General features: G+C 29.3%; 1 protein-coding gene across 3 annotated transcripts in view; it reads left to right on the top strand.

Moving 5' to 3' along the window:
• The window catches only part of LOC106691389 (uncharacterized), a 67437-nt gene that overhangs the window by 54012 nt on the left and 542 nt on the right, over positions 1-12883 (top strand). For all 3 annotated transcript variants that reach the window (XM_067051709.1, XM_014437140.3, XM_014437137.3), the window contains exon 2: positions 10976-11132. In XM_067051709.1, the coding sequence (XP_066907810.1) occupies positions 10976-11132 (157 nt within the window). The remainder of the gene's footprint in view (positions 1-10975; positions 11133-12883) is intronic.

Raw genomic sequence — 12883 nt, 5'->3', positions numbered from 1 at the left:
ACTAAAGATATTTCTATTTATTCCTCTTGCAACTTTCTGTATAACTTTTTAAAGTTCATGAAACAGGAGTATACATTTCGAAGGACCACTGAAATGTAGTTTCGTTAACTAATTATGTAGTGGAAGCATTTAATTATTTTTCAAATTAACCCTGCACCCATATTTTGTCTTAGTGGAAAGTGGCCTAACTATCGTGATGCTTTATCTATTTGTTTTTCTCCTTTTGGTGAGTTACTTTGTTGATTGCCTGATCCAATTGTTGTTGAAGTACTTCCTGGGCATTATAACACCATGGCCAACAGTTTACGCCAGAACAAATTGTATCCTTTCACACCTCTCCCCTCTTTTTTTTTTTTTTTTCACTAAAACGAAATGAGCTCTTAACTACGGTACTGCTCTGTGATGTTATTACTATTTTAATATCAGGTTGTAAAACTTATCTTTTACTACCCGTAGGAATTGAATTACGCTAGATCGTTTCATTCTATTGTAGAACGAATCAACTGACTAGCAAATTTTCTCAATAATTTTATTTACATACTCCACGCCTAATGTCGCTTTTGTTATTATTCATTGTTAAGGTACTTTTATTATTTTATTCTGCTGATGGTTGTTATAGCCCAATTTCAATCATTTGAAACTTGTAGGAAACTGTAGATTCTTGTATCTTTATGGCGTCATGATTGCGGAGAAGTTTTAATGACTGTCGTCTAATATAAGAGAACGAGAAACTTCGAAATTGGGCACTTTCGGACACTCCATCTTTTCTTCGGACACTCCATCCCAATCCTTAAACAGCTCCTAAAATCCCGTGATTCATTTCCTCGAAGTACTCGCCACCTTCTAGAATTTTCTCTTATTCTCCCACATTTCGACTACGGGTGCCTAGTGTTTGTCGGACTATCCATTGAACAAGAAAAGTGATCAAAGAGACTAATGAACTGTTTTATAAGATTTATTTTCGGTATCCCTAGGCGTTCACATATATCACATTACTAGTCCGAGTAAACTGGCTCTATCCCAGTATACAACACCTTCTTGGCACATTTATATTTTAAAACCTAATAACCAAAAAAACCTCCCTACATCATTGACCTCCTTACCCTACGTTTATCCATTCACCTATTAAACACAAGATCCCAACATACCGATCTCTATAATCTTACCTACAGAACTGCCTCATATGAAAAATCTTTTGCAGTCCGAGTAACCTCATTTGCGAATTCCTTATCCAAATCCATCCGTAAAGCTTCCTCCTTAACCTTGTTCAAACATCAACTTTATATCCATCTCTCCTGGACTATCAAACTTCCGTGAAGTTGTGAATAATAGGAAGCATTATAAACATAGATAACTAAGTATTTTTGTTTAGCATGGGTAAGGCGACACTATCTGAGTCGAGTGATGATCATTTCTCTTCTTCCATGTCTGGAACGTCGAACCCATTTCTCGACTTTCGGTTTTATCATTTAAGCTTATTCATTTTTTTTTTTTTGGTCCTTACTTGGGATGACAAACTTTTGCATTAGTAATGTCATGTGACGATATCGCCCAACCGGTGTGCCTCAGTTGCTGTTTTTTCAGCAATTTCATTTCCAGTTATTCCAATATCACTCGGTATCTATACGAATACTTTGGTGTTTTCAGAGTGTGGTAGTTTTGGTAGTAATAAATAATAACGGAATATCACAAAAATATGGGCAGTATTTTTTTTATATTTCAAAATAAACGGCATTATATTTAAAAAATTAAACACATTATGTAATATCATTTGTGGATCGACTCTCTGATCAAGAGATCGCCTATGAGGCGATAAACTCAGTCTCTACAAAGTCGTTACCTGATCCTTCAAAAGGTTTGAAACAATAAATAATAGTTAAGATTGATCCTGCTCAGACCACCTACTTCTATAAAAGTTGGTATACAGTTAGAGTGGTTCCAATGCTACAAATTAATTTTTTTAAATAAATTAAGCAAAAAAACTATCATTTTTTTAAATACAATATATTACTATTAACAAGCTGTTTAGAAAGACGCAAATGATTTTTATGAAAATTTACTCAACCGTATCTTAATAATCTTCTAAATATTCCTTATTGGAAAGGGATGAGAGGGTATTGCATAATAATTATAGAAACTCAACTCTTCGGAATGATGCGGTTGCTTATGACAAAAATGAGGCATTAATTATTAGGAATGTGAAGCTGGAGGATTTTCTATAACTGCCGAAAAAATCCTATACATGTAATGAAAATCAAATAAATAAATAATAAAAATACTTTTAATCAGTATAAAATAGTTTAAATATTTAAAAAATATATAAAAACCCTTTTTAAACGCCTTTAGATCGATTATAAACATTTTCTTTATTAAATTCTTTATTTTATTTTCTATCGATTTATCATACTATTAAAAAATATTATACTGATGAAATGATTACTGAAAAATTCACTAAAAGATTGTACAAAACTTTAATTTCCTGTTTCGGAATTATGTAAAACTTCTAATACGGTTTAACTAAAGTTCATCGAAAGCGAAGCCAATGGAGGAGGGTTTCTATTGAACAGGGCATTTTTCACTTTTCTTTATATTGTTTTTTTATTCCTTTGAATTTCCTCTCAATAAAAGGTTCAAGAATATTGTTAACTTAGTTGTGAAGAAAGTTACTGAATTTCATTTATTTAACTAAGTTTAATGATATGTTGAAAATCCTGTAAAAAAGTTAATAAACTTGCTTAAAACAGTGTAAATAATTATTAAAAAGTATTAAGTTACTAAGTCATTTTATGAAAACGTTCAAATTAAATAACACCACAGCCATTCGGTTTTCGTACGTTTTGGGAATACCAAAGCTAGTTTCTTGCTTATCATTTTGTTAGTAATGTTTTAGGATATATCTATCTAGGATCTGACTATCTTTGAATATCCTAGGGTTTGTTTCAATAAAATAATTTGTTAAGGTAAGTTGGGGCAGTGAGGTGGGAAATCGAATCATGGTTCGAGGTCATTCCCGTTGCTTTTCCGCAGTGCAGAGCAGGTACAATCGCTGCTGCTGATGATACCTCAATTCCTTCAGAAGGAAGAGGAATTTAATAAACCTTTGACTGGAAGAATCTTAAGGTATTAACTTGATTTAATGAATGACAACAATTTCTTCCTTATTGCCATTCATTAAAAGAAGAGGAATTGTTTAACGCAATAGTTCAGAATATTTACAAAATTTGCTCAAATATATACGCAACGAATAATCTATTATATCATAAGGGTTGAATCCGTCACGAAGCATTAATAATATTTAAGAAGTTTTTTTTATTGTATGAATAAACACTAAGGAATATCCTATGAGAGTTTACGTAGACATGTACATTTTTTATTAATTATTACTTTTTTTTAAATATTTAATATTAAACCAACGAACTTGGACGTCGCGTCCTTCAAATCGAGACGTTTCAAGTGTTCCAAGTTCTCCAAAATGTACCTCAACAAATTGTAAGTATTTTATTCAAAAAAGAACCTAGTAAATCAGAAAAGGTGCAAAATATACTCGTCTAAAAATTATAGAGATTTGTTGTTTTAACACAACACCAATATAATAATCGAATGATTTTTTTTTTTACGTTAGAAACAATGACTTAGGCATTAATATTTGTATGACCTATTGTTTTAGTTACTTATTTAGTTATAGTTTATAAGTTATTTTAGTAGTTAGTGTTAGTATGTTAAACACTGTAATTCTAGGATATGTGTCAGTAAGAATGGGAATAGCATAAGTCACTTTCCATTTATTGTAAGAAACTATATGTCTTGTTAAGGTACATAATGAAAAGTATATTTCTCACCGGCTTATATCGCTGCTTTGCTTAAATAGTGGTACAACTCACTCATGAAAAAGTTTTGATCTATTTTTTAATTGGGCGTATTTCAAGGATATTACCGTAGCTAAGAGATTCTTACTCTACTAGAGTATGTGGTTATCTTATTCTACTCTCCTTCTACAGACTATCTTAGATATAATAGGCTTGTTACAAAGGAACAACAGTCTGTGCTATAAGAGAGAAATGTTTTATTTAATAACAAGTAATGCTGACCAAAAACAATGAATTGCTATGAAGTATGAAGCATACTAATCAGTCCTATGATATATTATAAAATACATTTAATAAAGAATAAAAAAACATTTTTTTCTTATAACACTTAAAAAAAAAGCCCCGATATTCACCCATATTGTTTTGGAACATGAACTAACAACATTAAAATATTAAATAACAAATAGTAAATTTTTTCTTACTCTACTGGAAAATATACACCATATAGCTTATCAAATTCTTTCTGAGATCCTTTCTACTGTTTGACTTTAGAGGAGAATAATAACGAATAACATTATACACCTTTCTTTATTCGGTCTCAATTGTTCGGCATGTTAATTTCAAAAGTGGTACTACGGGATGAACCTGTACTATCACAATCATTAGATCAGGGTATTGAACGAAAATGGAGCAGTGACCTCCGGAGCTGAGGAATTATTGTAACATCCTGTGCAGGCATGATGGAGTCCCACGTAGTGGTTGGTAGTACTAAGGGAGGTTTTTGAATATATTGTTGGAATTAAGTGCAGGGATTGCTCAAAAATTAAACTAGTACCCATAGTTAAAAAATAAAATCCTTTTTAGAAAACTCCATTGCCACCATACAATAAGTATTTTTGTAAAACTTTAAAAAAAATTATTTTTCTTCAATAAATATGAGAAATTCAAAAGTATGGAATAAACCTATGGTCCAATGAAAATTATAATAAACAGAAAAAAATATGATTATATATAAACATAATATAAATAAATATCAGTATAATAATTTAGATTTGTCTACTTGAAACCAACTCAAAAATATTTTAACCGGAGAACCAACCAATGAATTATTAATTTTAACAATATCCGGCCCGACTTTACCAATAAATGTTACCTGAACTGAGATGCTCAGTGAAAGACTTTCCTCTTGTAATATGCGCTAGGAAAATTATTTGCAGAAATATTTTAGAAGTCTATTTTTAACAAAGAAATTATATATATTATAAAGAAAGAAAGTATAATGTATATATATACATGTTTATTTTTGTTTATATATATGTATAAACAAAAGAAAGAAATGTAAAACAAATTAATTTTATGTATTAATAAAAAAAAAGGAAAAACAACTTAATACGTTACAAACACTTAAACTAATTTTATAATAAAGAACAAAAGAAAACTGTCGATGAATGTGTCTTGAGCAAATGTTTGTTTGTTTGTAAATGTTTATATTTAATCTCCACCTGGCCCCTGTTTCATAATGAAAGCTAATATTATTAGTTCAAAATACAAGTATAGAAACAACGTGGTAATTTCACTAATACTCATATTTTTTCATAATAGGGAGGACTATTAGTAATATTATAGGAGTTAAAAAGTACTAAAGTACAAGTAACTATTGTACAAGTCAGTGTAATTGTATTAAGTTAAATCGACAAGACTAATAGTATTAGTTTGTACTTTATTATGAAACAGGGCCCAGATGACAGCTGAGAGGTTCTGGAAGCACGCAGAATAGAGGCCCCTGTGTGAGTGAAGTGGCTTGGCCAAAAGGTCCTACTTTTAGTAAACAAATATCTTATAGTAAAAATAAATCGATTTTATAAACTGACTGAACTAATAAAATTATTAAATTTTTATTCAATGTTGCTGCAACAGCGAACATAAAAATTGGTAATAAGTTGTTCCTCTTAAATTGTTCAAAAAAATTTTTTAGTGCATTTAAATATTTATCATGTTTATTGTTTATAGTTTCGAGGGTAATCCTAACCCAACTTTCGAGAAGTAACCCCCACATGTGACTATTGATCTTCCATCACTTAAAAATTAAAATCGAACACAGGACAATAACCTGTTTCAACAAACGAACTTACTTAAGTAGGGAGTTATTTTTTTACAGATCATGGTACCGTTACCAAAAAAATATGTATATATATATTTTTTTTTTTTGGTAAAGTTGTTTTTGAAATTTTTTTAATGAAAGTTTCTCAATCCAAATTTATTTACCAATTAGGATATAGGTAATCAATATACATTAATTATTTAATGATTATTATATTAATTATTTACTATTTACATTTTTTGTCACGTTCAGATTACCTGATAACATAATGTAGCCTAAACAACTTGAGATCATAATCATCTTAAGACAACCTTGAACAACCCAAAAAAAATTAATGTTTCAGTGAATTATTCCAGGTGTATTTGTAATACACCTGGAATAATATGGATATTTGTGATATATATAATAGATTTCAAGAAAAACAAAAGGGATCAGGAGGCTTTTTTATTTTTTATATATATATATTTTTTTTGTTTCCTTTGAACCGTAGAACACTTGGTCTTAATAAGATCGCCGCTTTCCAAGCGCATTTAGGTGAATTGGACCGTGAAAAATAAAGTTCATTCTTAACTTTTTTTGTTGTAAAAGTTGACATCTTTTGTAAAAACTTATAAAAGCTTATTTCATCATCACTAGAAATAATTAATTGTCACTTTAGATCTAGTAATGTAAGGTTGGAACTGGTTAATTCAATTGTCAATTAGCTTCTTCGGGATGAGACATATCAGTCATGTGTTCACAGAAGAGTAAATGAAAATTTACACTCCACAAACAAACATTTTTGACCTCCCCATCTATTCAATACTTCAATAATTCTCCATATCGACTCATTATATTTGAATGTTTTCTTAGGAGATAATATATGTTTCAATGTTTGTGAACTTAGTGAGAATAATAATTACTACTACCTATTATAAAAGAGTGATGTCCTTGTAGTTGATGAGCCATTTTTCGCTGTTGATGTGAGATGTGCTTACTGCATTCATGTGATCTTGGCGAAACCTTTTTTTTTTTTTTGTTTCGATTGGATCCACAGATTTTGTAGACCTTTGGCCGCCCAAACTAGCCTTCTCCGTGCCTGCCTATCTTAAGCTACTGCTTTCCAGTTTGCTCCATGTAGCTCTTTCCCATAATATTTTTACTTTCATTTACCTATATATAAAATATACAATGAGGAGAATCATTACTATCGTGCAAAATGTTTAATACAACGTTTCCACATACTTTGAGGTCGCTCGAGTTGTAATAACGAAGTCTATAGTTAGATACCATTAATAGTCTAGATATGGTTTGGATTTGCGTGAGCTTCTTTTTGAGCCAAGTTTTTGACCATCTTAGCTCAAAAACTTGGCCCAAAAACCCAAAGGTTGTATGTGTGGGATGTTAAAGTAACTTTTTAGATAAAATTGAATGACCCGAGGTGCTCTACCTACCTTATAGAGTACCTTTTTCTCATGTTTTCGATTTCCTGAAAAACGGTTCTAAAGATTTTGATTAAAATCGGTGTATCAATGTACAACTAAGTAGCCTTTAATATCAGCTAGGCCTTATCCTTATTGAAATAGATTCTTGACAGGGCTTAAATGCCGACTTTTTAACATGGCTTCCTTTTAATATGGCTAAAGTACCTTTAACTTTTTTTCTTGAAGAAGTTTGTCGGGGGGTGCGGTCAGTAAAGAACAACATAAATAAACAAAACAATATTTATTTATTTTATGCCCTAATTTTATTCTAGGCATAAAATAAATGAATATTGTTTTGTTTATTTATGTTGTTCTTTACTGACCGCACCCCCCGACAAACTTCTTCAAGCATTAATCTACGGTCAACCATCTACATCTCATTACCTTTAACTTTGTTTGTTTGAAATATTGAACCATTTTGTATTCTTAGTAGAAGTAAAAAATGTATTAATGTAAACCATGAAAGGAATTAGTATTAACTTAAGGAGATAAGAGGACAAATATTTTTTTCATGTGAAAACATTTTTCGTTTTCCATTCACTTATGTCTTTTCTGATTTGAAATTTTCGTTCGTTTCAGGGAATTATTTAGAAACTGTTTGTCACTTGTAGGATGAATAAGAACATTGAACTCAATTATTGATTCGATCAGCATTTTTAATTGTTCAAGGCGTAAATTGGAACAAATGCAAGGTCAAGTCGAAACGCCAGATGGATGCTTGAGAGTTATGATGCAAATGTTCCTTAATGACATCAGCTTCTTTGAAACAAGTTGTTAACGTTTTATTGTATATTGTAACGATATAATCGACTAGTAACGGAACAATAACCGTATTACTGTGTCTTATCTCCCAGCTAGATTAGTTGGGCTGATACTCTAAGTCTAAGTTTGTAACGTCATCCCTCGCGCTCCTCGTTTCATCTTTAATAATCCTTCCTGTTCATAAATAGCCCGAGGTGAAGAGTGCTTAGAATCTATTATAGACTGCTACTGGTTGCCTTATTTAGATGAAGATTATTTCTGAAAGTTTCAAGCCGGAAAAGCATCTTCCCAATTTTTAATTTTCTCAGTTATATATGTTACGAAGTATTTTAATTTTCCTAATCCTCTTGGATTTGAACTTTTCACTTAACTGTCAGCAATGTAGACACTTAACTAACGTTTCGATATCAATAATCAAATGACGTTCCAACCATTACAAACGCCAAATTCAGAACCATTTCTGAATTTTTTTAAATTCTGAGCTGAACTAGGACTGGGAATTTAATTCCGAACTATAGATATCAAATTTATAACTGTTTCAACAAAAATATATATGTATATTTTTAACCACTTAGATTAAAAAAGTTTTCCAATACTAGCATCATTGGACTTCTACTGTATAAGAAAAACCATCATTAAAAACTTCAGCTTCATAAGCATTATCAAGGCATCGTACATACGGAAGCTTTTCATTATGCGGTTACTGCTCTGCTCCTATGGACCGCAGTGTTACACTTATTCTCCCAATAAAAAGTATATCTAACATACAAGAATGTTTCCAATAGTATTGGTAATTTCTGAAATTTGTGTATTCCAAAAAAAAAAAAAATTCTGCGTTATATGCGATAGATAGTTTTGTTTAAAAAATAATTATTTTAAACAATAAAATTATATTTTACTCTTTAACTATTTCGATAATAAATGAGATTTAAGAAGAAATAAATTCATAATCAATAACAGCTCAATCGAATTATGGCGCCTAACGTGATACGTAAAGATAACACCAACCTTGTGAATTTCCATATCAGATATTTCAGCTAATATATTTCTCTCATGCACTACTCATTAATGACTGCATTGCATACATAAGTACACGTATTTATATTTAGGCAAAGGTTAATTTGGTTAACATTCATTGGTTTCAATGAGGACTCTTTGTTATTTCATACTGGTTTCCTAATAAATAGGTCAGGGATACAATGACAAGTTCAGACATTGGGTTAACAATTTCAATTCCATTCCCACTAAGTGAACGTATTTCAATCAACATACTTGAGTTGATCTTAAATTATCGTTTTCCATTCTTGAGTAAATATAAATTTAATAGTCCCGATTTAAAGCAAGGACTACTAGTTATCTTAGCACATTCACATGTGACTATCACTAATATGATATTGATGGACTGATTGACATATAAAAAAAAAACTATATCCATGTTTTGGATATATAGCTATAAAAATATCGATGCTTTTCCTTATTTCTTAAACTTTTTAAAATCGATTTTAAAAATTATAACAGCTTATTATCGGTCTATCCCAAATACTAATTTCCTTTAAATCCATATCATACCATAACCTTTATTTATAATTCTCTAAACAGGAATCAAAACCATTTTTTTTTTTTGTTCAAAACAATCAAATTAAGAACTGATAGTAATAAGATGTGATGACAATAATTATCTTAAGTGAATATTACTATTGCATTATTATTATTATTATATTTTAATTCTCTTCTAGTGACTTATGCTAACCAAAACAAGTTTATTTAATAAGTTTCATATATTTCATTATGAAAATTATTCACCTTATTTACATATACAAGTTTAATTAATTTATCATAATATCTTAATTTTCATACTTCTATATTTTCAGATTATTTATCATCTAGTAATACAGTTATTCTGTTACACTGGTTAAGCTGTCTGTTTTGTTGTATTCTATTACGTAATGATGTATTGTATTACATAATAATCTTGTTTTTTCTTAGTTCTGATTAAAGACTACAATTTAGGCTGAAAAGTTGACTGAAGTAGTATATAAGTTTTGTTATCTTCACTAACTGCACTCCCCATCCAATTTCTCCCTTATACTTCAAATGGAACTGATTGATTTTGAGTTTAATAATATTTTTAAAGAAAAATGCTTCACTTCATCATTACTGGAATTTAAAAAAGCCCTATTTTTAACAGTTTAATCAGTTTCAAGTATTTCCTCATGCTTCCCTCACAGGATTACTCAACCTTGTGAAAAAAATATTCTTTAAAATTAGTCTAATGCACTTGTAAACTTGAAATAAATTAACTGCTTCAAATAATCCTATCGCTACTTTGGGTTAATAGTTGTATACCTGACAAAAGTAACAATTTTGGTGTTATTTTGAATTGAACGTATTAATGAATTAAGAAGATAGTAGTCTGTAATTTCTTTATATATTAGGTTCGTATTACAGACTTTCCTAAAGCTAGTAGGATTGTACATAGTAATCCTAGTCTACAGTACAATCTACGGAATACGCCAAATATAAAATTTAAAACAACATTCTTGTGTCAGATGTGCCACTATTAAACCAAATCAATGATATGAGGACAGTTACAGTTAAATAAATCTTATTAGTTATAATAGTATTATTTAACTTTATTATGTGAATTACCCCAACATACTATAACAAATAAACAATTTTAATAAAAGATGTACTGAATCTTATCTGGTTATTATCAATATAATTAAGTTAAATATACCTTACATTATCCATTTCTTGGATTTTTAAAGGTATATTAATAATAAATCAATAAAATATTTTGTGAAAATATAAAATTTTATAAAACTATCTTACTTTTCTTTTAGGCTAGTGATGGAAGAGAAGGAGAGGGAAGAAGAAGCTGAGAGATGGAGACAGCGGGAAAGCAGAAATGAGACAGCAACGCTCCCAGTTAAGGGGGGACCTTGGAAGAACAGATTCACAACAACTGCAACACTTGAATGTGCAAGACATGTAAGCTCTGTGAGTATGACGAGGAATAAATTCTGAAAACCTTTTCTGTATTCTTTGGTTAATAATGTAGAAACTGCTGAATAGTTTGTAAGTATTAGTTATATTTATGAAAATAGCTAGGCTAATTGGCACATGACTTTTAAAGAACCTATACTTTATTAACCAGTGAGATATTGTATTTATTTGATTCACTTTCATTATCAATATATTACCACACTTTTATCCATTAATTCTTTTATTATTGTAATGTTTTTTGTTAATTAAAAAATAATAATATACACTATTGTACTAAATAATATTGGTGTCCTGGTTTCTCTTCAAGTTTTTAAAAGTAAAGTCTTATATTTTATTTGATGGTATAATAATGAATATTATCAAATTTATTGCTTGGTTTTCTAGAAGATTAAGTTATTGGTAACAATAATTAAAATATCTATTTAAATATTTTAGAATGATTTATGGACACTTTTTAGAAAATATTTCCAATTTCAACATTTTTTTTTTATAATTTCAATTTTTATTGGGATTATTAGATCACCTGTTTCTTACTAAATCAAATTATGAGATGCCATAAAATCAATGAATTTAGAACATGAATATATTCAGTATAAGTTTGAATAAGAAATTTATATATGTTGCCTATTAATTATGATGGTTCTGACAACCACTAATTCTTATTAGTTATCCATTGCGTACATTTACATAATATAATTTTTTTTGGTATTTTAAATAGTTGTTTAATTAAAGATTAGGTTAAAAACTAGTTACATTCTACCTTTCTGACCTCCATTTCAATTTTTTATTTAAAATCTGTTAGCACTTCAAATGCCTCCTATACCATTCATTAACTGAAGGTTCAGAAACACTAGAAATGATTTATTCCATGATAGAATAAATGGAGTAATAATAGCCTTCAACGAATGGAGATCTGAAAGATTAATATTATTTGTTACCTCCATATCTCAGTAATTTTTCTGAATTATTTTTATTATTATTATTTACTGGAACTTCTTTTATTTGGCAGAAAGATAAAAGGACCACTTTGACCTTTTAGTTGTATTTTCTCCTCTGTTTTAATTTTCTGTTATTCTACATCATCTTCATCATAGTGTATGGTATACATAAAATTATATGTTTTTAAATAAACCTAATTATAATACCAATAAATACAAATTTATTACTGGTAGAAATTTAAATTTGCAGTTTTTTTAAAAGATTTATTACAAATTTCACAATTAGAAATGAAGTCTTATATTAAAGTAAAGAAATCAAATGAATAAACAAGGAGCAACAAAAGGGAGGAAAATAAATCAATAAAGAAACTGTTAATTATAAAAAAAATAATTATTCCAAGTGAATTGAGTTTATTGTTATAATAATAAATATTTAACAAATACTTTTGTTTTATCATTACTAATTCCAAAAATTATTCTTTGCCCAGTATATTAAAAATTGTTCGTAAATAATTGAACAATTAATTAAAAGTAATTTATTTTTTATTTGTGTTTGAACACAGACATCCATCTCTACCATCTGTAGGGGGGAGGAAGAAGTTTAGTCAAACTAGTTTATTTCCTGAGAAAAAAAAAATACTTGTGGAAAACTGGAACTGTCAATCAGACTGATTGACTGACTAGTTTTCACAGAAAATATAACAATGAATGTATATCACTATTAACATGAACTATAATGGTCCCTAAGACTGAGGTTCAAACTGGTGCTACCTTAACCAGTCTAAGAGTTATGCTAATGATTAATAT

Source organism: Halyomorpha halys, unplaced genomic scaffold (genome assembly GCF_000696795.3).
Source record: "Halyomorpha halys isolate HHAL.00 unplaced genomic scaffold, Hhal_1.1 Scaffold2312.1, whole genome shotgun sequence".
NCBI lineage: Eukaryota > Metazoa > Arthropoda > Insecta > Hemiptera > Pentatomidae > Halyomorpha > Halyomorpha halys.
This window is presented reverse-complemented; position numbering and strand designations above follow the sequence as displayed.